The sequence below is a fragment of the Numenius arquata genome, chromosome 3, assembly GCF_964106895.1.
Source record: "Numenius arquata chromosome 3, bNumArq3.hap1.1, whole genome shotgun sequence".
NCBI classification, from domain to species: domain Eukaryota; kingdom Metazoa; phylum Chordata; class Aves; order Charadriiformes; family Scolopacidae; genus Numenius; species Numenius arquata.
This window is the reverse complement of record NC_133578.1, coordinates 25,198,004-25,222,755: the sequence shown is the minus strand read 5'-3', so window position 1 is coordinate 25,222,755 and position 24,752 is coordinate 25,198,004. Positions and strand designations below refer to the sequence as shown.

At 51.0% G+C, this 24,752-nt stretch overlaps 2 protein-coding genes across 2 annotated transcripts; both read right to left on the bottom strand.

Moving 5' to 3' along the window:
• Positions 1-6,866: 6,866 nt before the first annotated feature.
• Positions 6,867-8,606, bottom strand: HOXD3 (homeobox D3). The gene is made up of 2 exons (XM_074145279.1): positions 8,111-8,606; positions 6,867-7,618 (listed from the first exon to the last, which is right to left on the bottom strand). The coding sequence occupies exons 1-2, from the start codon at positions 8,604-8,606 to the stop codon at positions 6,867-6,869; spliced, it is 1,248 nt and encodes a 415-aa protein (XP_074001380.1).
• A 14,175-nt stretch (positions 8,607-22,781) lies between these two features.
• HOXD4 (homeobox D4) lies at positions 22,782-23,943 on the bottom strand. The gene is made up of 2 exons (XM_074145500.1): positions 23,490-23,943; positions 22,782-23,086 (listed from the first exon to the last, which is right to left on the bottom strand). The coding sequence occupies exons 1-2, from the start codon at positions 23,896-23,898 to the stop codon at positions 22,782-22,784; spliced, it is 714 nt and encodes a 237-aa protein (XP_074001601.1). The 5' UTR covers positions 23,899-23,943.
• Positions 23,944-24,752: the final 809 nt, after the last annotated feature.

Below are 24,752 nucleotides of genomic sequence, written 5' to 3'. Positions count from 1 at the left end.
TCCATGCAGGAGAGCATCTGTGATCTTCAGTCTCCCCTGCTGTAAAAACTCCTGCCCACAGCAAAGCAGACAGCACTGGCTCCGGAGGAGAGCAGCTGCTTTACTTGAGTCTTCTGTTTGCAGAACGCAACTGGTTTAATGACACCTAAAGCTGTGTTTTAAACACTAGAAGAGCTGTCCATGTTCACGCCAACATATGATCTTTCCATTCACCCAGCTGGATTCTGTTACTGAGTTTCTCGTCTGTTACCCGTTTGTTTTTGCAGGACTGTTCAAGGATGAGGAAAGCAGAAATGAGTGGCTAAACAAATTAGCCTCTCTTGGTGCTGCTCTGGCTTTTGAGGGGGGATTCAATTTTCTACACTCCTGAATTTCACAGTGTTCAAACTTAAATAGCTAAGTCCCAGTGATAGGAAGTTGAGCGACTGCAGCTGTTTTTTTGCAAGAGGTCTAATGGGAAAGAGTCCCTGCAAGTCAAAGGAGGAAGAGGAAAAGCAGATTAAAAAGAAGAGTGGGAGGAAAATGATGCTGTCAAAGGCAATTTGAGAATGTCTGGGAGGTTTAGGGACATCTGTGCAAGCAGTGCAGTGATGGCACAAGCCAGGAGACCTGCTGGGGCAGGAACCTCTGTGAGAACAACGGACCAAACCAACCCCTGTGCCACCACGCTTCTGGAAATATGTGGGCCACTGCAAAGCCCAAGACAGCCACTGTGGAATTAAGATGTGATGTAGGAACAAGCCCAGCCAAAGAGCTCTGGGCCCTGTTGGGTGCAGACACCAGCAGTGTCCTGGGGAGACAGCTTGAGCAGCACATGTGTTGAAGGCAATGGCAGCCCTGAGCCACAGGGACTACTTTGAGGTTGGGGCATATTGCCTTTCCTCTCTGGAGCAAGCCTCCACCCTCTATGTTTGTCACAATAACTAACATACAGGAGATTCAACAGATCCCTCCTGAGCCCTCAGGAAAATGATGTGGAAGGTCTGGTTCAAGAGTGACATTTTCCTTGCCCCTCTGCTGCCATGACACTGCCAGCCAGGGAGAGCTGATGCTCAGCGGTACATGGGGATGTAGGTCTCCACATTGTGGAGATAGCCAGGGTGTGGGTGGGCATCCAGAAGAGAGGTGAGCAAACACCGGGGATTTCAGCAGTGGCCCTATTAACACAGGCAAACCATCAAAGGCCCCTGGGAGGAAGGCTATCAGAGAAGTAGGAGGAGAAGCTCTGGGGAGTTTGTTTGCTAAAGTGTGAATAAAACCAGGGATGAACAGAGACCCCAGGGCAAAGGAGGGGAATCATCCTGCCACTCCGGGGGAGCCAGGCTCAGCTCCAGCACAAGCACAGCCTTTCCAGGCAGGCAGGGCACTTCATGCTCTTCCTGAGGAAGATGTGTTTCCATCTGCCATCGATATTTCCCTTCCACAAGCTCCCCTTTCGTGGCTAACCCCTGGGGCAGTTTCACCAGGCCTAGAACAGGGAGCTCTGTTCTGCCAGTATGTGGGATTAACTACAAAGATTCTCTGCATGAACACAGAGAAGAGGAAGGTCTCTCCCTCCTTCTTTAAGGATTTCCCCAGAAGAGTGATTCCCATGGGCTCCTATGCCATGTAATGCCCTGTTTCCTATCCTGTGGCTGTAAATTTGGTAGGAAGGAAAAATTACATGTATTGATAACCCAGAGGTATCAAAGCAAACTGCACTGCTGTGTGCAAAACAGATGTCAAGAGGATTTGCAGCCAAGGTTTCTGCCATGACTAACCCTTCTTGCTCCCAAAGATCCTAAAAGGTGGCCCAGGTTCCTTGGAGGAAAGATTGAGGCTACACACCTCACACAGCATGGGGTTGTCTACCCTCCCCCAAAACTTCTGCTGTTGCAAGAAAAACTGCATATCACCAAATAAAAAAAAAAAATGAACCCAACTGTTCAAATTGTACATTCAGGAGTATTTTTGCCCAGAAGACCTCCATCCTGCCTAGCAGAGATCCCGTGTTAATTTCATTCAGCTTTGTGCTTATAGTCATTGCAGCTGAGCCTTTCTGGGGTTCATCCCAGAGCAGTTCAGGGAGCTCCAGGACCCTGGACTCTGAAGGTGGAGACAATGGCCTACCTCTGCTCCCAAGCAGCATCTGCAGAGGCCTGGGGATGTGCAGGTACAGACACCTTGCTGTGTCCCCTTTTGCATCTCAGCCTTTGTGACCAAAGGGGCTTGGTCCTGTCCTGCCACGTTACTCCATGGCTCCTGGGCTCTGGGACTAGGCTCTGTCTCTGCTGGCCAGAGTTTCTGGTCAAGTCCCAGCTGCTTTAGGCCTGAGCAGAAGTAGGAGGAACTGCTGTCAAGTGAAAAGTGCTCATCATGTGATTGATGACCCCTAATAGAGCCAGCCCGCTCCCTCCCCCAGCAGCCCCACTCCCAGCAAGGACCATGGTGTACCCACTGCCGCTGTTTATGTGGGAATGGAGAGCCATTGCTGGTTCAGGGATTAACCTGCTTGCTTCCTCAGAAAGTGGCTGCGGCCAACAGAGCTCTCATCCAGCCCACCTTACACCTTTTAAAAGCAGAGATAGCCAGTTCGTCAATATGTAACATGACGTGGTGCCCAGCCAACCGCCGCAGCCCTAATTGCCCTGGCAGCACCAGCCCCTTTGTGCTACCCGTCTGGCTCCAGCTTTTGTTCCCAGGCAGGTCTGCGGCGGCAGCACTGGACGCCTGGGCCTCTCGGCCACACAGCACACTGCGCCTTCACCGGGCTGCCATTGTGTGCGGCCGCTGGGCACACACGGCAGGCTGGCACATGGAAGGATGGCTCTGCGGCCTGCAGCTCCTTCCCTCCATCCCTGGCCAACACCTGTCAGCAAGGCACCCTACCAGCAGCAGTCCAACAGCTCCATCCTCTTTACCCTCACTTTTTCCCTGGCCAAGTAGTCCCTTCTATATCTGGACCTCCCTGCTTCATAGGGCTTCCCACGGGGCTGTAGGGGTGCAGAGACCCCAGTGGTGGATCCTGCCTTCAGACTTCTTGCCATGGAACTCTAATGACTCAGCTGGTCCCCAAGAAAGTCAGGGGGCTTCTAGTTGGTGCTGGTGGGCTCCCTCCTTTTTAGCCAGCCTCCCCCTGACCTGTCCTTGCCTCATGGGTGTGCAGCCACCTGCCTCCTCTTCACCCATGAACAAGGTTACCTGCAGCCCCAGGTGACCCAGGGGTGGTCCCATAGTGGCAGCCATGCAGGGTGCCCCAGTGTCCCTCCCCAGCCTGCTCAGCGACCAGGGCTGGGAGCCTGCAGTGCTCTGCACAGGAGGCATTTGGCTTTGTTCCTCACACAAGCAGCACCTGCAAGACAGTGGCATCCCTGGGAGCCCCTGGCTGTACCTGCCTAGGTCTCCCTGCCCAGGTGCTGCTCACCAGGCCCGAGACAGAGGGACATGTATGGGACCCCCCTCAATAGAAACAGGGTGCAAAGGAGCAGCTAAACCCTGCACTGACTGCACGGAGCTGACACAAAGCCTCATCTTTCTGCAGCAGGGAAACTGCTGTGGCCCCATTAAATGGTGGGTTACTGTAAGGAGACAAGTGGAAACCCAAAATCCTCTGTTCTGAACCTGCATGACCTCGCTGAAGCTTGGTACACCCCTGACGCTTCTCAACCGGTGCTGTCGGCAGCTCCCCGTCCCAAACACTGCTGCAGCGCTGCCAGCATTTAGAGGTCCAGGCTCAGGGACCCTGTTAGATGTCTGGAGCAGATGGAGGGAGCAGGGAAGGAGGGAAACGGATGCTATGGCTCCTATTTGCAATGAAAGGCAAGGCTGGGCTCAGCCCCAGGCCTGGCCTTGGCTGACGAGTTGTGTTTTAAATGGGTGACCGGAGTTCAGCACATCAGATGCTGTTGCAAAGGAGCTGAGTTCCTACTGAGTGTGAAAGGGGGTTGTTTATAATTTATGGGTTTTAAGTGATGGGCCAAGAAAAAGTCTGGCTTGTGCCAAAGTGTCTCTCTCCTCTAGATTGCTGGTGCTTGTACAAACATTGTAAAAATGCCAGCGATCTCGCTCAAGTAACATTACTTCTAATAATTAGGTTATCATCACGGACTTCTATCGCGTTACAAACGAGACGCCTCTGCCAGAGTCACGGAGAAGAAAGTGAATTTATTTACAAGAAGATTCCCTCTCGCACATGCTCCTTCTCCTCCCCCACTGGAAAGCAAGTTTGCAAACCCCGTCTCTCTGCAATATGAAAATAATTCAGGGCAGTGTGCCTCTAACACCGTGTTTGTGGTCAAGGTTCCTCTGAAACCCCCTTCTTTCTCAGATCTGGGGAAGGGCTATCTATAAACGGCCTTTTCTTTCTTAACAGAGTTAATGAAGGACTAATAGTGTAAGTCAGAGCAGACACTGTTTGAAGAACAGCCTACAGAGCACGAAAGTGGGAAACACTTGGGAAAAGCACATTGAGTTACACCAGGGACGGCCCGGCAGAAATGGTGATGCCTTGCCATTTCACAGATGGAAGCGGGTGATGCGAAATACGTCGTGCTTTCAAGAACACACAAAGAAACCTACATGGACAATTTCAGTGGTGGGTACATTGATTACAGAACGTTTTGGAGATACAAACATATATATATTTATGGGATATTATAGAAGTATAATTCATGAGTGATGTTTAGCCTTACTTTTTTGCATTGTTTGTATGTTTTGCTTACTCCTGGATGGAGCTTCTAAGAAACAATTTGTGTGAAAACTTCCATAGAAAACAATTCTAGGGCTCAAAATGGTTAAAATATGTCTCCGAACAAAGTAGTTTATTCTGTTCTGTTTTCTTTACAGATCTACAACACAGATGTCCAAATTTGCTTGGGTAAAAGTGAAATTTAACAAAAGATACACTTCTCAACGTAGCACGACATTGTTAAAATCGCACAGAGGGGAAAAAAAACCCTAAATAATATTTTGAATCGTTACTGTCCAGCCAAACACAAATACCAGAAGGCGAGGAAGAAAGCAGGGAAGAAAAGAAGAAAAGAAAGACAGAAGACTTGTCTGTGCTGACCAGAATTGGAGGAGTTAAAATATTTCTCACAATAGGAATGCCAGGTCCTGACATTAGAGGATGGAGTAGGAGCTGCAGTGTTTGTCAAACTGGGAAGTGGCGCGTCAGACGGTTTGGTGGGGAATACAGAAGTTCGGATTAATCTTTAACTCGACACTTTTAGAAAGAGATAAGAATAGTCTTCTCGGATGACATGTACCGTCAGGAAGAGACTTTAATGACACCGTTTACAAAAGAAGGATCTCTGTAAATCCAGCGAGGGATCCAACACAGCCGTGTAACTAGAGAGGAGGAAACACGAGGGTTCAGAGCATCGTTCCTTCTTTTTTTTTTTCTCCTTTCTTTTTTTCCTCTCTTTTTTTTTTTTTTTTTTAATTCTCCCCCGTGTTAGCTGTCCCGTTGGTGGCAGAGGGAGGCGGCGGTGCCCCTCCGCCGCAAGCAGAAGGGACGGGCCCGTCCCCGCCGGGCGCGGGGGGAGCGCGGCGGCACCGCCCGGCCGCTGCCCGCACCCCGCCTCGGCGGCTCCCCTTCGGCTGTCTACGTCTGATTGTCAATTTTCTTTCAAAGTTTATTTTTATGAAAAACAAGAGGAAAAGCTCGGGCTTCCAAAGATGTCTAAAAAATTGATTTATGGTTAGTATAAAGACAACAGTATAAATAACAAAGGAGGTGGCAGCTGCTGCGCGGATTGCTATGGAGACCCTAATGAAATTAGCACTATCAGAAGGTTTCTAATTTTTTTGCGTTCTAAGCTTCTAATTTCTTTCCTATTTCAGATAGCCAGAATGTAATTAAAAAAAAAAAATAAAAATAAAAATAAAAATTAAAAAGAAGGAAAATAAAATAGCCCACCGAACTAATAATATGTGCGATAGATACCCATTCAATAAATAAATGTTAACCTCACCGAGGTTTTGGTATGCAGGATTTGATCTGAAACAAGATGGCCAAGCGCCCCGCTTTGTAGATCGCCTCCTCAAAGCGGCTGCGCTTCCAACTAAAGGTGGCTTCACCCGGCCGAGCCAGCCGCCAGCCAAGCCACCGAGGCGCTCCAGCGGGGCCAGCCGGTTAGAAATAAATACTTTTAAAATACTTTCGCTATTTTTTTTTTTAAGTGTAACGGCCCTTTGTGTGATGCCACAGTTTGTTTTACTCTATTAATGACTTACGACTTGCTGTCTTAATTAATCCTTACATAAACTACAAACACCAGCCACTGTTACAACTGTTCAAGACTACTCTCTCAACTAGCTCAGACCGAATATACTAAATAGGTGAAATGTAAATCACCACGGACCTGAATCGCTCTCCCGAAGTATTGGTGAAGAAACTCTACAAATAGCCACATAAATACATTAAGACGAGGATAAATAATCAGTGATACAAAAATGTCTCGCTTAAAATAATAAATACTTATCATTTAGTCCGATGCGATCCTTACGTTACGGAAGAATCCATAAATTAACTTCTCTGAAATAAGCTTACGCGCGGGCGAGTTCCCACCGCTCACGACTGGTCTAAAACACCTCAGCATGACACGCTGCTAACACTACGGCATCTCTAAGACTTACCTTCAAGTACATCATTACCAGCTTATCAGTCCCTCGGTTTGCAGTATATTGCACTGTCATGCTTAAAACAGCTCTAAGAAAAAAGGCTCCTGCTCACGGACCTACTCGGGGCTGCGGAAGAGAGAGTGGGGAGCTGCTAGGGGAGACAAATCCACTAATACTGTTGGCACTCGAGAGCAAAGTCACACTGTCCCGTCAGAAAAGTGAGGTAATTGAGAGGGGAGCGGGCCCCGCCGGCCGCCGCCCCGCTACAGATGCGTGAGCTTGGGGGCCTCCTGCATCCGTCCCTGAGAGGTGTGGTGGGAGGAGAGGTCCGTGTAGGTGGGGTGGGGGTCGCAAGGTCCGTGGTGGTGGCCGCCAGGGATCTGGGCGGCGCAGCTGTAGTCCACGCTGGCGGAGGAGGGGTGCTGCAGGTGCCCCAGGTTGAACATGGGGCCCGAGGCCGGCATCGAGTCCACGAAGTTGCCCCCCACGTAGACGGGGCTGCCCTGCAGGCTGGGGTTGGCGAAGCCGCCGCCGCCGCTCTGCATGGGGTGGGGGTCGTACTCCGCGCCCGCGTAGCGCTTCTGCTGCGGCAGGCAGCTGCTCAGCGGCGCCGTGTAGGCGGCCAGCCCGTACATGCTCTGCTGGGATTTGGCGAAGGAGGTGGGCGAGGGCGCGTCGTAGCTGAGGCTGTTGACGCTGGGGAGCTGGCTGGAGTAGCCGACGTGGTTCGGGCCGCTCAGGGGGGGGCTGCGGTCCGGGGACTGTCCGACGGGGGAGTGCATGATGCCTTTGGCTTTCTGGTCCTTTTTGTACTTCATCCGGCGGTTCTGGAACCAGATCTTGATCTGCCGCTCGGTCAGGTTGAGCAGGTTGGCCATCTCCACCCGGCGCGGCCGGCACAGGTAGCGGTTGAAGTGGAACTCCTTCTCCAGCTCCACCAGCTGCGCGCTGGTGTAGGCTGTGCGCACCCGCTTGGAGGCCGGCCCGGGGGGGCTCTTGTCCTCGCAGCTCTCTCCTGCGGGGAAGAGGCACAAAGAGCCGTTGGTTCTCCCCCGAAAGCCCATACCACCACCACCACCACCACCCCCGGTATCCCTCGGAGCCCCTCCGCCCCCTCCCCCTCTGCCGGCGCCTGGGGAGGGGGCGCAGGGGGCCCGGGGGCGGCCTCCCACCCCTTCTCTCCCGGGATCCACACACCCGCCGCAGCTGCCTCCCCACTGGGGCGCCCAGCGGCCGCCTGTCCAGGCACTGCCGTGACCCGTCGGGGCCGCGCCTGCCGCCGCTGGGCTGGCAGGGGGAGCGGGGCGGGAGCCCCCAGCCTGCCTCACCTGCAGCGCCCGGCAGGGCTGGGACCCCCGAGCCGGGAATGGTGGCAGCTGGGCGAAAAGGGGACAAGGCGCAGGGACAAGGCAGGGTCTCAGCCCGAGGGGTTCAGCCCGAGGGGCGCAGCCCGGCTCCCCGGGCGGGCAATGGGCCGGGGCAAGGGGGGGGGTACATGTCGGGCTACCTGAGGGGGCGCAGGTGCTTTTCTGCTTGGAGTTCTGCCGGGACTCCTTCATCCAGGGGAATATCTGCTTGCTGAGGGTGGCGGTGGCCGAGCCCGAGGAGTTGGGGCCCCCCTTGGCTTTTTTCGGAGGGGGTGCGCTGGGAGGGGGGTTGGGTGGGGACGATGGCGGCAGCGCCGGGGGCTGCTGCTCGCCGATGCCCGGGGGCTGGCTGCCCCCGGGGCCGCCCCCGGCCGTCCGCATGCAGCTGCCGCTCAGCTCGCTGCCCTTGTGGGCCGGGGCCCGGCCGGGCGCCGAGCCCTGGACGGAGCAGGCGGAGCCGGGGTACTCGCCGTCCAGGCTGGCCTGGCCGTAGGGCTGGTGGGCCGCGCCGTAGGGGTAGGCGTCAGCCTTGCTGTAGGTGTAGCCCCCGAAGAGCCCCGCGTTGTCGTAGTAGGCGGCTTTCTGCATCCTCCGCTCTGCGATCGCCGAGGCCCGCGGCCCCCGCTCAAATAACATTGACCGCCGCCCCGCGCCTCACGTCGTCGGCCCGGGCCACTCGCAGCCACCTGGGGAGGGGGACAGCAGGGACACAAAAGAGACCTTCAGTGTGAGGGGCACCGGCTGGGAGCGGCCGGGCCGGCCCCAGCATGCCCCGCACCCAGGCACCCCCAGGTTCAGCTGTGCAGGTGGGACCGGGGGCAGCGGGGAGGTAGCAGGGCCCCAGAGAGAGACCAGGGGACACCAAGGAAGGACCAGGAGACATCAAAGAAGAAGTAGGGGACACTAGATTAGGAGTAGGGGACATGAAGGAAGGAGCAGGGGAAAACAGAGAAGGACCAAGGGACACTGGAGAAGGAGCAGGGGATACCAAGGAAAGAGCAGGACACACTAGAGTAGGAACAGAGGACATCAAGGAAGGAGCAGAGGGCACCAGGGAAGAACCAGGGGACACCAGAGAAGGACCAGAGTACCCAGGGAGGGAGCAAGGGACATCAGGGAAGGAGCAGGGTCACTTGGAAGGAGACAAGGCAAACCGAGGAAGGACCAGGGAGAGAGCAGCACACACTAGGAGAGAAGTAGAGGACATCAGGGAAGGCGCCACCCCAGAGCGATCGTGCTGGGGGGAACTGGGACACATTGGCGGGACTTCCTAGAGGCTGCTTTCTTGAGGCATTTTGGGGGGTGTTTTCTTTCTTTGTTCTGTCTTTGGACCGTTCCCGCAGGAGTTCCTGTGGGCCGGCCCCCGAGGATGCAGGCCGGGGCTCTGAGTGAGCGACGTGAGGCCACGCTGGGTGGTGTCCCCAGGGACCCACCGGCCCGTTTCGGCCGGCTGCCCCCCCGCGCCCCCTCGCCCGCTCGGCCGCCACGCGTGCGCACGGCCGCGCAGGGCTGACATGATGGATTGAGCCCGGGCTGCAGCCGGGCAGAGGCAGAAAAATTCCGTCCCCTTTGTAAACCCGGCCTCCTTCTTCCCCCAGATTCCTCCGGAGTTAAAATATAACCGGCGCCATTCACTCCCTTCACTTTGCACTATAAAGGAAGTCGCAGGTCAGCTCCCCTATTTTAATTCTGTATTGAATTAAATTCCCTCGTCCAACGTTTCTCATCCCTTTTATTTGTCCCCGATAGAAAGAATCTGAGCCACCGGCGATAATTTTTCGGGGTTTCTCTTCTTTTTTGCGGCCTGCAAACTTATGGCGTTCCCCTCTGCGTCCTCCGGGCCCCCCAGCTCAGGCTGCTCAGACCGAAAACGCAGGGACAGCCCAGAGTCCCCTTAGGGCAGACATTTTGGGGCAGGGTGCTGTTACCTTTCCCCTTGCCGCACCCGAAACTTCTCTGCGCTTGTTGCAAGGTAGAAACTCGTCTGCAATTTTGTTGCGGCTTTTTAATATTCCCTATTCTTATTTTTCTTGCCGGGTAGGAGTTTTCTCCGACATTTTAAGTAATTTTGGAAAATTAGCACATACTTCACCTGACAATGTAAGCCTGCAACTCAACGTATCTTAAGGTTCATTGTATTTCTTCAGGGTTTAAGCCTATTAACATACCAGAGAAGAGTAGCTAGAAGTTTTTGAACAGTGTCCGATAATTATCATTTCCCAAACTGTACTTAAGCAATACCACCAGGGTACTGCTCTTTCTCCTGCAGCAATTGGTACCGTCAAGTACCGCTGATCTGTTCTCTAAAATTAACTGGGATACTCAGAATAACCTCAGCAAGCTGCGATCTGCGGCCGCTCTCGGCGGTTTATCCCCTGTCACAAACCGCCGGGGTCCTTTTCTTCCCTGAACAAAAGCTTGGGATGATCTACGAAGCTAATGGAAATGGGAAAAGAGCTGTTTTCCTCTCCTGGAAAATTTTAGTTAAAAAAAATGTCTATGGAAATGGACGGTGGCGATTCAAATGAGTTTTAATGCACTGTGATAATCTTGACGAGTCTTGAAAAGTATTTTTTTTCTGCAAAATAACTCTGCCTCTCATTTTCCACTTCTGTCATCTACATTTTCGGGAGTGGTCTGGACTGAGGACTTTTATTAGCACAACACTGCCTTAAGCGTAGGTTTTTACGTGCCTTGTAAAATATAGTTCCCAAAAGAATACGCAGAATCTTAAGAAAGAATATTGCTGTTAAGATGTTAAAAGCCTTATTTCTTTTCTGAAATACCAACTGCTTGTGAACTCTGCTTGAACCTAAAAAGAAGGCTATGGGCCATAAATCACATGGACAATGCTCAACTGTTTGGTGGCTCATCTTTAGATCTTAAAAAGAGAGAGAGTGAGAGAAAGAAGGAGAGAGAGAGAGAGACCTTTCCAGGTTTTGATTTTCCACGAGTGCAAGGCCCGGGGTGATGTTTTTATAGGGTAACACCAAAGCAGGGGCTCAACACTTGGTTTGGCCAGAAACAGCCTCCAGGAAAAAGAAAAAAAGAAAAAAAAAAAAAAGTGACATCCAAATGGTGAGGCCGAGCCGTGGGAGGTGGGCTCGGAGGCACCGAGGGTAGGAAACCGCAAAGTATCCATGTCGGTGTTTCAGATTTCCCTTCCTCCTCTCCAGAAAGGTTAACCTCATCTGAACTGCTAGGCATTGGACAAGATAATGGGGGTCTTTGTCCCGCCACTGGTTCACAGCGCTTTTGGAGGTTACCGACCCTCTCACAGCTCTGTCTGGGGAGCAGCTGGCAGCCCACGCATCCACCCCGCGCGTGTGCGCGGAGCGCGGCCGGCCCACGCCGGCACCGGCCCGGCACTGCCAGCGGCTTCCCTCCCGACACCGTCATATTAAGCAGTGCTCTACTAAAACTTCCACTACACTTAATTCTGCCTAGGATCAATATCTAATATGATACCGAATAAATAAGAGGCGGTGAGAGCGGGCAGCGGAGCGGTTATTAAAGCAGCCGGAGCTCTCAGGGTGCATATCAATGCACCTGTCATTGCGGTTTGTAACAAAATTTATGACTGCTCGCGCCGTGGCAGTAAACGCTCCGGCCAGGAATGAAAAGGAAAACACTTCCCAAGCCCCGGCACTTTCAGAAGTGCAAAGCAGCCGGAGCGTAGGAGGGAGCCCGGCAAAAGAATCCCCCGCTCGGCACGTTTCCCGGCCGCCGACCCGGGGCAGCCCCGTATATAAGGAAAGCGCCGGAGCCGCCGCTGGACCCGGTCGCCGCGCCGGGCCGCGGGCAGCGGAGACGGGCGACGGGCAGCCTCTGCCCCGGGCGGGCACCGGGCACCCACCGCTGGGGCTGCGCCTGAGCCGAGGAAGGTCTCGCCTTCGGGGGGGATGTGGGGGCCGAGAGCACCGGGGATCGTGGAGGGGGGCCCTGCAGACGGAGGAGCGGCGGGGGGGTGGGGGTGCCGGCTGCAGCACGGAGCGGTGCTCCCAGCCCCCGCGGGGAGCCACCCGCTCCCCCCGGCTGAGTCCAGAGCTTGGCTGCTCCCCAGCCGGGCTGGGCTCCCTCTGGACACGGGCCGCTTTCGGCGGGGCTTTTTGCGGACTGTTACTAGTTTGGCGTGGAGGGCGGCGGCAAGCCCCGGGTGTCCGCGACGGCGGGTGCCGCCGAGCACCGCTCCCCGCTCTGTGGGGCCGGGCCGTGCTCCCTGCGAAGGGCCTGTCGCGCTGGGGGAAGCGAGAGATGGATGGAAAAGGAAATTCAGAGAACTCACCACACTTATGTTTTTTCTTGATTTTTGACTTTAACTGTGTGGGTAGGATCTTCAGGGTCCTTTGGATGATCCGTGGGCACGGACCTGCAACAGAAGTGAGAACTCTCAGCGCAAACTGCTTTGTTTTGTACTTTCTTCCTTAGGACTTTGTTAATAAATGCACCTCTCGTCCACAACCCCTCACCGTGTTTCTCAGTCCGCGTCAGATCTTTTACCAGACAAAGGGCAGATGCTTCTCTTCATTTATTAATAGCTCTTTGAGAGAGGCGGGGAGAAAAGAAACGAGCAAAATATCGCGGCTGCGGGCCGGACCCGGTCAGGGCGGCCTGCAGCAGCCGCTCCTCCGGGCCCCGCGCACCGGCCGCGGCTGCGAAGCCGCCTCGGCCTCCCCGGGCCGCCCGGGCCGAGGCGCGGACAGGCAGCGCACGGGGGGACCGGAGCGGCATTGCTGGGGAGCTGCCGTCACCCCCGTCGGTGACAGCCACCGCACCCGCCGCTCGCACGCACGGCCCACGGAGCGCTCCGCGGGAACAGAGCTAGCGCAGGTCTCTCTCCCTTCCTCTCCCCAGCCCCCGGGTAAAACAGAAAGAAAGATAAGCGAAGAAACCCCAGCGCTGAAAATACGCCGCAAATATTTGCGGCTCGAAATGAGCATTTTGCATTTCCTGTGTAACGTGTCGACTCGGGACTTTAAGAACTTAAGAGTGCCAGAAAATCCCCCACAAAGAAGCCAGGATCATTATAAAGACGATATCTAGCCACCATAAGCCTTTGAAATGACCTTTGGCTCGTATAGCAATAACTCACCACTTAATGAACAACCAACGGAAGCGCCTCCAATAGCTCACAACACAACAGACCTTACAACTTTCCACCAAGTCTTCTCTCTCCCTACCCAAACCCAGTAGGATGCAACATTCCTCCTCCAAATCACCTTAATTTATGCTGGCAAACTGGAGTTAGGGAAGTGGAGCTTCATGATTACACATGATGCTCGCTCAGGTTCTTGGCCCGGGCCTGTCCCGGTAACGTCTTATATAATATATTCACGTGGGCGTACGTCAACTTTAAGTGCTTTATTTTTTTTTTAAGAGGGTTCATTAGAAATAGCACTTTACAGGGTGTATGAAGGCAGCGTAAGTTGCGTTGCACCTTAGCCCCTGAGCGGAGAGATCATAGTATTGCAAACCGAGTCATTGTTAGCCGCTGATGATTAAACGGTAAGTTTTCATTTTGTGCCTAATTAATTATCGACTTCTCATCCCTTTCCGAAGAGGCTCCTCAGTCTCACGAGCGATAGCGTTTTTGCTCTAGACCTGCTTTATTTGGCGAGAGCTTGGCCAAATACCGAGATTTCCACGGCCACAGGAATAGCCCCAAAGTTTGTTCTGCTGAGCTGGGAGTCCGGGCACGCCGGGGCTGCGCTCTGCTCCCAGCGCTGCTCCTGCAGAGCCCACCTCGGAGAAGAAGTTGCCAGAGCTAAACCCAGGGAAATCTTTAGAATTATTCAGGCGTGGGCCCAATATAGGTATTATTGAAATTTTAGGTGAAGTTATAAGTGAGTGCTTCCATCGAGCCAAATGAAATGCTGCTTGCAGTAATTGGATTCAGCTGACTAACTTGGCAGGCCAGCAGCTTGGAGGCATACAGCTAAGAAAAATGTTCACTGCCTTTAACTTCTGATCGAGCAGAGCAACACGCAACAGAAAGGGAAAGAAAAAAAAAAACCAACCAAACAACAATACCCCAACTTTCTCCCCTTCCCCTCGCCCCCCTGTCCCGCGGGGCGCCTTGGCCCCCGCGGAGGACTCGTCCGGGTGACTCGGGGCAGGCAGGGTCCGGCGCAGCCTTACACCCGCTCCTGCTCGCCGGCACAAAGCCGGGCTTTACGCGGGGGCTCTCTAATAAACATAACCGAGAGTTCCCCCGGGCTCCAGGCAGGCCATAAGACAGTGGGAAGAGGCGCTCCTGGGAGAGTCGGGCTGGTTGCAGCAGCCCAAGAGGGAAGTGAGCTGCAAATGTATGCGGGGAGGCTGTGTGACCGCTTACAGCCCCCCAGTCCGCCCAGAGAGGCACCGATACCCCCCAGGCACCTTCCCACCGCCTTATTGATCAAACCGCACAAATGCGGGGCAAGAAACTTCTCGGTAGATAAATATCAAGCCGTGCTTCAAACAGTGTGTGTAACTCGAAGGCATGAGCATACCGGTAATATCAACACTGAAACAACTGGGGGAGGAAAACAACAGCCATTGAGAAACCCGAATGCACGGCGAGGGGAAAAGGTACGGGAAGGCACTTGGCAGGAATATTTAAGAGACCCTATGTAGGAGCTACATTACCGATGAGCCTATTTTAAATCGCCCTTTACAAATCAACACGGCTACCCCCTGCCCGGCTATCCACGGCAACACATTAGCGTGATGCTCAATCTTACTTTGGCAAAGGGAGCATCTAGCAAAGTTGCCTCTCCCTCGTTTCTCTGCTTCTTTGTAATTCCCTTCCTGAAACCACCGAAAGTTGGGAATGGGATCGGGATAAAAGTCCTCCCCTAGCCTTTGGAAAGGAGTCCACTTGTTATTTAAAGAGCATAATAAAAAGAAGATACAGCTTAAAACGTTCAAGGAGGTGGAGACCACTCCATGCATTCCCAGCCGTTATGGGAAGAGATTGCAAACAAATTCCAGACAGTCTCTGAGTAAAGGCGATAATGCAGCCCCTGTGGTTAAAGGTCCCATTTGGTCATGCAGTTGCTTACCTGTGTATCAATTTATCATAAACCTGGGGTCCTCACTTTTCAGGATTTGCGCTTGCAGTTCATAGAATATATCCTTCACCCTTTGTCTGCAGACAATACTCTCCTAAACCTGATCTTGCGGTTTTACAGATATTTCCACGCACCAGAATTCCCGATAGAACGAAAACAGGCTCAGGCTCAACTACCAATAAAAGAGAGCGAGTGGAAATCGGAATTTGTTTGGCTTTAAAAAAAAAAAAAAATCAACACACAACCCTTTAGCCATCAGCCGCCAGTAACCAAAGGCAGCAATTGGCCGGCTCGGGTTTTGTTTTGTTTTTAAATCGTGCGGCCATTGATGAATTTTGGGGGCGAGCAGGAAAAACCCCTTTATAATCACAAATATAGGCACTGCCTTAAAATACAGGCATATTCGCCCACGTGATCGCGGGAGCAGCTCGCCGGGGCCGAGGCTGCCGCGCTCTCCGCGCCCCCGCGCAGCGGGGCTGCCGCGCCGGACCCGGCGCACCGGGCTGCTCCCGCGCTCCCCTCCGCCCTCCGCGCACCGGGCCGCGCTGCCGACACCGCGCTTCTCCCGCAGAGCTCCGCGGCGGCCGGCGGTGGCGGCCCCCGCACTTACGCGCCCCGCGGGGCTGGCGGAGCCAGGGAAAAGGTGAATTCCGCGGGATGATCCCAGGGCGCAGAAATTGCCGGCGGAGAAAGAGGAGGTATTTGGGACCGGCCGCAGCTGAGAGTCTGCGCCGGCGGCAGCTCCGCAGCAGCGCTGCTCTCGCGGAAAGGCGCTGGGGCTCACTGGCGTGCGCGAATTTTTGCTTTCCCCTTCTCCCTGCCGAGAAGATGCGGGGCAGCGGGGACTACCCCTGTCTGGAGGCTAAAGAAGCGTTGGGGAAAAAAAAAAAAAAAAAACAACCTCATGACATTTGTGCGTGTGTGTGTCTGCCCTGAGCCTGCCTCCCCTCTCCGTGTGTATGAAAAGACATAGAGCAAACCCGATGTATATCTGTCATGTGTGCCCACAAAGCTCCCCAACAATTCCAGTTCGGCAGAAAAAAATTTATATTAGCTCCCCTGTTTGATTTTTCTAACATATCTGTAGCTATAAATACACCACCCCTAATCTAACATCTGCTATGATTTCATTACCATCCAAAGCATGGGGATGTGACAGTAACGTATTACCTTACAATACTAACCGTAAGTGCATTGTAACATTTATCTAAATTACATTGCTTTTCCTGACTTTGCAAACCAGTTATAAAAAGATTGGAGTCCAGTGATGGAAACATAAGTTCAATGTAAATTATTGTGTACGGCTTCGGATTTATAATCCTATATTTCTTCCAAATGATGCACTTAAATCTCGCCTCAAGTAAGAGGTAATGGTTCTTTATATCCTTTTCCGTCAGCCATATATTTCGGTGTCTGGGTAGTTTTGCAGAGCCCCCCGCGCTCGCGTGTCTGTGTGTACATACAGCAACCCCTACACGCACAGCGTGTTCTGCATACTTGTGTACATACACACAAAGCCGAACATAATTCTGGCCGCTGTTTAGACATTTTGGATGACGGAGAGGTCTTTCGCTTCCTACACAAAAGTGCGAGGGAGGATCTAGGCACCGGTCGAGCAAAGAGCACGAAGAGGATTCAGAAGAAAATGTCTTTTTGGAAGGTAGTTCGGAACCACCTGGAAAAAAAAGCCCCACAGCCCTCGGGTGTCTTTTCAGAGCCTAGGGCTTTAAAAAAAAAAAAAAAAAAAAAAAAAAAGCGAAATTTAATGTGAAAATGGAGGACGGCTGAAAGAAAGGAGCACCTTCGCCACCGTCACCAGAATTAAGACATCGTAAAGGGAACTGAAAAAGTATTAAGGAAATGTTAATCCTTTGGCTGGTGGGACTCCAGCTTTGCGTGAATTTGTCTCCAGTAAAGGATCTAAGACTTCTTCAATCGGAGCATATGTTCATAGAGCAATAAAACAGAAAGATTTACAGTCTCCGCCCGCCCCCCAGCAGCCTCGCACCCTTTCAGGAATTACTTATGATGATTTATAACAACAACTCCGGCAATTGTCAAACTGATAAAATAGCCCGGGCTATATGCGGGAATAAACGCTCTTATGAAAGGGCTGCGATTTACGTTCGGGTCCGTTTTACTGCGTGTCTTGGTGGAGTTTGGTTTCTTTCCCGGACCAACAGGATAGTATACAACTTCATTGATAAAAATGTAGGAGTTCTCGTGAAGTAGCAAATCTGTTCCTTAGTCACTACTAAAGCACATAAACATTTGTCATCTTTGAATAATTGAATTAATGTGTTATTGTTTGAATGTATAATTCATAACATAGGAAACTTTGTCTCTGTCCTGCCACCGAAACGGAAGTAATAAAAAGCTACAATCTAGGGGTTTTTAGAAATTACTCCAGCAAGGGATAATAAAGAATATCCTGTTTGCAGAAAGTATTTCCAGCTGACCCTGGGATTTCACAGCGAACTCTCAGCCTCCTCGTTCATATTCTAGGGAGTTTATAGAGAATGGCTTTGTATAAAAACACAAATCCCACTTCCCCCTAGTGCGGGATATTGATCGGGGGCTTGGAAGGCGATGAGCCCTCTTCGGGGTGGCTGGATGTGCCCGAGCTTCTCGGCTGCCCTGTGCCGGGCGGCGAGGCTCGGGCGGAGCGAGAGGGCGGCCGGGGCAGGGCAGGAGCGGGCAGCGGGGCCGGGGCAGCGGGGCCCGGGCGGCCTTTGTGCAGGCGGCGGGGGGAAAGCCCTGTCTCCGGCCCCGCTGTCAAGAGGCACGGCGAAATTTACGACCCCCCCTTGCAAAGGAGCTGAGGGCCTTTCCCTGCCGGTGGGACCGAGCAGCGGCTGCCCTGACAGCCACATTGTTCCTTCCGCGCCGCTCCGCGCCTCCCCGCGCAGGCGGCCGCCGTCAGCGGTCAGCCTGCCTCCTCCGCGGGGCTCCTCGGGGCTCCTCGGCGCTCCGCGCTCGCCCTCTTCCCCTCGCTCCCTGGGAAGCAAAGGTCATCGCTTGCGCCCGGTCCGGCTCCCGGCCGCTGCCGAGCTGGAAATCAGGAAGCAGCGTGCCCTATTTGTCAAGCGTTTGACAGCTGAGTTCATTAAGGCTTAAATAAGAAGGAATAAAAGTAAAAAATGTTTACGTACCGGGCGTCTCTTTTTCGGCAGCTACCAAAGAGCTAGGTGTGCAGAGAGAGGGACTGCACCCTTTGTATATTATATTCTTGGGATCTCTTCAGTTTTCAAGTCTGATAGAGTCCTTTGCTTGGCAGATTAATGACGACTCCGTGTTTCTTAAGGGACGTGCTGAATTAATTATTTCGCAAATCACGTGGTCAGGACTTGTAGAAATCTATTCTTATCATCTTCCTTGCACTTTGAAATTCTGCCTGTTATGACTGTTCCTAGCAAGATTATTTTGGTCTCTAGGCTTGGGGGGCGGGAGGGGAGGGGGGGGGGGGGAGAAAAAGAGAGAAAAAAAAAGCAAAAAGAATCAGGGGAAAGGGCTAACAAACATGGCCGTTGGAAGCGGTGTGGCTCTGCAACGAGAGGTCCCTATTTACTGTACTGTACAGTGAGTGGGGGTTTGCTATTGACTCTGCCTTTCCTCTTCATTCTTACCTTAACGACTAGTGGTGATATAATATACAGAACTGTATTGATGTATCGGGAGTAACAGGAGGAGCCATTAACCAGCAGAGAGAGAAAGTATAATCTCAAAATGTGCCTCGATATTTAAACTTAGCGAGCGTGTGCTTAGAAAACGCACCCGCACCCTCCCCTCCGCGCACTCCAGGCAGTAAGGGCACATGCCTTATTCCGTGCACCAAACTCCTTCCCCGGGCTGAGCAAGAGAGTCTCTTTTTGGACCCGTGCCTTGACCACGCTCCAGAAGAGGACAAGTCCTCAGTGACAAATACTTATGACAAAAACAGTGCAATCGACTTCTCCTGGCCAGAGGTGTGTGTTATTGTCTGAGGTGCTTACGCAGGGGAGAAAAAAGATGATGTTTGCCTTAGGTGAACGGGAAGTTTAAACTCTCCAAGTTTGTGTTTTCTTGTGATCTTTCGTTTGTATCAGAGAAAGCTAGCCACTGCACCTTAATTTCAAATTTCCTTTTTTTTTTTTTTTTTAAATTGGTTCCTTCCAGGACTCACCTAAAAGGCACACATCTGTGTGGGGATCGAGGTGACTTCAGGTGTGGCTCCTTGCCTCCCACCACACATGCATAAATCCAGGAGTCATTCTAGGAGGACTTGTTAAATGCAAAGCAGTAGCAAATGGATGACAGGCACTTTTAACTGCAGCCTAAATGTAAATATAAGCTCCAGCTTAGCCTAGAGTCACACCATTATGGCTAGGGCAATCAGCAAACCTGTTCAAAGGGACATTTGGAAGGATGCTATGCAGAGTCACTCATCCTTTAACACTGTAATGATGGGAGGGACCAGCATTTTCACAGAAGAGAGACCCACCTTGTAAGGACTGTTTGTTCAAGGTACAAACCAGAATCTATTTCTCTACACCTTTTATTATTTCAAATGTATATGGAGGGCTTACATCAAAACTACAGGCGACAATTAGTATAAATAACGCTTTAATCAATGGCAGCAAAACATTGGTAAAATCTATAAAAAGCATCACACTTTAACAGAGGTGAGAGCGTTGCTGGACAATGCAACCATTTAACAAAGGCTCCAACGCACAAGGTTTCACCCATGATAAACAAAATTAACCAGCTTTCCTTCCGACACAAAATAACTCTGGGGAAGGGTTAAAAACCAATAAGAACTAAACCTCAGGTTTGTTTTCCACAGGAGATAATGACCAGTGGGTGCTTCTGGTCGTTATTACAGACATTCCTGACCCTTCGGAGCATTGGCAGCTGGAAACTATTTCTTTTTGGTACTTTATGCCTCCAGTTCACGTATTCTCCAAGCTCACAGCGCAATTACAACTATGTAAACTTACAGTGCCCCAGCATCGCTCAAAGGGGACTTGCAAACAGGGTTGTAAGAGCTGTGCCTGCTGAACCCAACACTCGTCCTGGAGATATTAACATTTCAAAAGACAATGAGAAAAATTCTGCTCGCAGCTACGTCCCTGTTTGACTTCAGTGGGCGAGGGAAGGAAATCTGGGAGCAGAATTTGGCCCTTTAACTTCGGGAGCCATCTCTGTCGATAAGAAGCACAAAGCAAGGATTTGCTTATCCAAGGCCATTATTTTCCAGCACTGTACTACATATGCCAAAGTTGGTAGCTCTCTGTCGAATAACACGTTTGCCCTGCTCCCAGCCAACTTATCACAGACTTAAGTAAACAGCGGGGGTCCGGGAGGGGGATTTCCATGAAAAGCAGTCAGAGTGGGGTTTTTTTGTTTGTTTATTTTGTTTTGTTTTGTTTTTTCTTTCTCCAGATTTCTATGAAGAGCAAAGGGAGGGCTTTGGGCAACTCTGGAGACGAAAGGCTGCTACCTCAGGAACAGGGTGTAACAAAACTTGAAAACTTGTCTTAGGAATTCCCTCCTCAAGCGTTGCTGCTAGCTGCTCTCCATGCCAGAGAAAGGGAAGGGTAGTTTGGGTCCAAAAGGTTAAGGGTTTAGAGGTCACTCTTCCCGGCTGAAATACAACTAATCGAATAGAAAATTTGTCCTCTGGGTGAACCTGTTCCTGCAATTTAGCCGAACTTCAGTAAAATACCTTTTCAGCTTCTCAACGTGAAGGCGTCAGAAAAAAGACGTCTTTACTATGTATGAACTCGGTGCTTTTTGTCATAGAAACAATGATGCGAATAATGCGGGAATATCCATCTTTAATATCACGACGTGGAGATATTCAAGTATTGCCATGTGCAAGTCTGAGAACTGGGCTAACCCTAAGGAAGAACAAAGAGTTTGCTCCAGGCTCTAAAACAAAAGGCCAAGTCTTACAAGACACTTCGCGGACTTCTAGGGATGAGAAAAGGGCAGAAATTAACCGCTGGGCACAGTTAATGCTGCCGAATGCACTCCTGTTGAAAAGCTCGCCTTTTATTTTCGAATTAATTTAAGCCCATTTTGGACAGTATTTTCCCCAGCGAGCCCGGAAAGCAATGAGTCCTCGGTGGGAAGCACCCAGCCTGGAGATGGGCACGTTAGCTCACCCCGTGCTCTTTCCACCTCCCTCCAGTGTTTGCTCTGGGTTTCCTTCTTTGCCCCTTTTCTTTTTAATAAAGGGATCATCTCGTTACAATTTCGATGATGTGGTCCCTCTCCCAGGCTGCCCTGAGGGTACAGGAGATAAGGGCTGAGCTTTCAAATCGCCCGAGCGGAGGTGTAAGTGGCTGAGGGAGCTGGTTTGGCTGGGTTTGGTAGTTACAACGTACTAAAACTTTGGCACGAAGCAGCCAGCAGCCAGGGACAAATCCGTGGGTATTAGACCAGCTCTGCTCCCACCCGAGCCTTTCCCGTTTCCTTGAAAGCAACTTGCTGAGATTTCCAACCGTTGCAGTCATGTCTCGTGGTTCGCTTAAAAACAATCACTCTCTTCCAAAAAAAAAACCAACCCAACTAACCAAAATAAACCCAAAACAAAACAAAGTAGCGACCCACATAGCCTGCCTCTCTCTTGGGCAAAAAAAAAAAAAAAAAATTAATATCTGATAGAAAGAATGCATTCAGCTTTGAGCTTTGAATGGCCCAGGTTATATCAGAAATATCAGAAATGTCACTAATTTTTCACTCTGTGGGTTTCTTTTTAGGGTTTTGTTGTTGTTGTGTGGGTTGGGGGGTTTATGGTCTTCTTTTTTTTTTTTTTCCTTTTTAAATGAGGTATCGATGGTTTAAAGTAGAAAGCAAAAGCAGACTTTGGAAACAGATTTCAAGCCTGTTAGCCCTAGATGGCACACGGTAAGAAGCAGGGACGCTTTTCCTATTCACAAAGAAGGAAATTCAAAAAAAGGGACAAGAAAGTTGTGTACGTTCAAGACAAGTAAACATTATACATGTGTTCATGAGACTGGGAAGGAGAAGTACTGTATTTCAGCTTCCTTTCCCCGTTTTTGGTTTGACTATTTTTCTTTTTATCTTCACTCTTCTATGTAACAAATAAATAAATACGCTAACACTATCAGTACATAAAATAACCCGTTTTCACTTAATTCCTATGCACATCTTCTGAGACGTTATGGAAATGAGCAAGTACTTTCATTACACCAAGAAAGGTAACGCAGCACAAAAAGTTCACAATTACTAGTCTTTATGTTCAAATAAAAGACTATGCTATAAATTTCCTGTTCTCAACTTGTCCAAACGCATCCTCCCGAAATTGCATGGGATAAAAAGACAATTAAAAGTAAAAATCCCAGAATAAAGCATCAAACCTTCACTTTCGAATTCCAAACTGAAACACAGGACAGTTTCATTTTCAATGATTTATTACTTTTTATGGACAGAAGGTCTCGTTTAATATTTTCCCAATTCCCACTGCCTGCATTGATGTTTCTTTTCTTTTTTTTTTTTGTCTCCCACCCCCCCTTTTTTTTCCCTTTTTTTTTCTTTTCTTTTTTTTTTTTTTTTTTTTTTAGGTTGTGCTAGCAGAGGCAAATAAAATAAAGTCCAAAGTAGCGTCATTTTGTCTCCTTTGTACAACAGTACCTTAAAGAAAGATGACAGTTTCTCGAGTCCTTAGCTGCTACATGCAGGTTCTGCTTGGGCAGTGTCAGTTATGTACAGTACTGGTCAGAAGCGAAGGATGAAATGGAAAATTTCACCTCTTCTACAAAGTTGTCAAGTCAGTCTGATGGTCCTTGGAACCAGTCTGTAAATGGGGGTTTGAACCAGAGGAAGAAGACCTGCCCTTCGTGTTGGGCAGTTTGTGATCTTTTTTCCACTTCATTCTTCTGTTCTGAAACCAGATCTTGATCTGGCGCTCAGAGAGACACAAAGTGTGGGCTATCTCGATACGGCGGCGCCTGGTCAGGTACCTGTTAAAATGAAATTCTTTTTCCAGTTCTAGGACTTGCTGTCTGGTGTAAGCTGTGCGGGAGCGTTTAGGTTCCCCTCCGTTGTAATTGGGATTCACTGGGAAAAAAATACGGAGAACTTTACAAAGCTAATCTTGACTTGCCGGTTCGACTTTACAAAAGAAAACCTTACGAGCTGCGAGCATGTGGCCGGGCTGGATTCGTCCCAGTTGTTTACAATGGACGGGCTGCTCTCCCCCTCGTTTAAGGCAGGCACCACGGGCACAGGCAGCTAGGTGGGCTGGGAGCCTCTAGCAGGCTCCTAAAATGGAGTTTTCTCTTGCACGGCAAAGCCCCGCATGGCCAACGGCCTATTTCCTCAGCAATAAAAATTTATGACGAGTGTAATTGGCTACCTCGGCTTAAAAAGCTCGTCCACGAGTCTGGCAGGGACTCGAGCGAGCGTCGCTGAGGACCATCGGAAGCAGGGTAGAAGAGCAAAGTAAGAAGAGGATCCTTACCCGAGTTAACATGGACTTTCTTCATCCAGGGATAAACTACTGCTGGCTGCTTAACTGCTGACCCGTTTGGGGGTTTGAGGGCCGGCTGCTGGCTGCAGGCTCGCGAGTTGGACATTGGAGGCGGTGGACAATGCTCTGCTTGGCCGGGGAAGTGGCTCGCTGGGCCGGATTGCTCCTGTCCGTGACCCCGCGGCTGCACGGCAGAGCCTTGGGCATTGCTACAGCTAAAGGGCTGCTCGCTGTAGTTTGACCGTGGGTAGAGTCCCTGGTGCTGGAAATCAGAGCCCTGCGAGGCACTGTAGTACTCGGCCCCCTGCTCGCCTAGGTAGCTATTCTGCAAATATTCCTCGCAAGGAGGAAATTTGGGATCCACATACTTAGAGTTCACCATATACGAACTCATGGCCATTAATTTCTGAAGGTAGAAAATACTAATTTTTCTCGTGTTGTCTTTTTTTCCCCTGCCATAGAGCCCTCCTACTTGCTGTCAACTGAATAAAGTTAGGCGGGCATGTGACCGGCCCGGCCAATGGGGAGGCGGGAGCCGATCACCGGATTTCTCCGCAGCTCAGCATTTCCACCGATTTCACTCAATAATATCCCTGTAACCGAGTGACCCCCCTCTCCGGCGGGTCGCACCCCCCAAATAAGGTACCGGAGGTGTAGGGGTACCCCTGGGGCGGCGGCCGCCCCCCTGGCCCCCAGGTAGGGCCAGGCTTTTGTCTGATCTGGCTTCCCTCAGCCCCGGTGGCTGATGTCCCGCCGCCTGGTTGACCAGCCGCAACCGCCACCGGGGTTTGTCACCTCGCTTTAAATAAAAATATCTAAAGAAACACACGGAGTGGGGAGCTGAAGCGGGATTAAAAGGGAGGAAACTGATAAGGAGGCGAGGAAGAGAAAAGCCATCAAAGAAGATGGTAATATGATGTACAATAGATCTGTCCTGTCTTTGTTTCGCAGAGGTCATCCAAAAGTTACCAGAATTTAGTTCTGCTGAATAAAATTAGGCAATCAGTAACTTCTCATTCACTTTGCGAGCCTCAATATATATGCGGGTATACGTATGCGCGCACAGACGCAAACGCACGCGTATATGTGCAAATCTATACATGTATGTATGTAAAATCATACAGATGGCAAGAAACCGTTCACTTTTAACCACTAAAGTTCAATCAATTGAACTGGAGACAGCATTTAATTAGGTTAAAAATATCCCGGGTTTAATGAGATAAATTCGGTCTTCATTCATCAATATCATTCCTG

Excerpts from the sequence above, each read along its gene's own strand:
- HOXD3 (XM_074145279.1), bottom strand. The coding sequence starts at position 8,606 with ATGTTATTTGAGCGGGGGCCGCGGGCCTCGGCGATCGCAGAGCGGAGG. Across the intron at positions 7,619-8,110 it reads AAGCACCTGCGCCCCCTCAG|GAGAGAGCTGCGAGGACAAG; the intron begins GTAGCCCGACAT and ends TCTTCCCCGCAG.
- HOXD4 (XM_074145500.1), bottom strand. The coding sequence starts at position 23,898 with ATGGCCATGAGTTCGTATATGGTGAACTCTAAGTATGTGGATCCCAAA. Across the intron at positions 23,087-23,489 it reads GAAAGTCCATGTTAACTCGG|TGAATCCCAATTACAACGGA; the intron begins GTAAGGATCCTC and ends TTTTTTTCCCAG.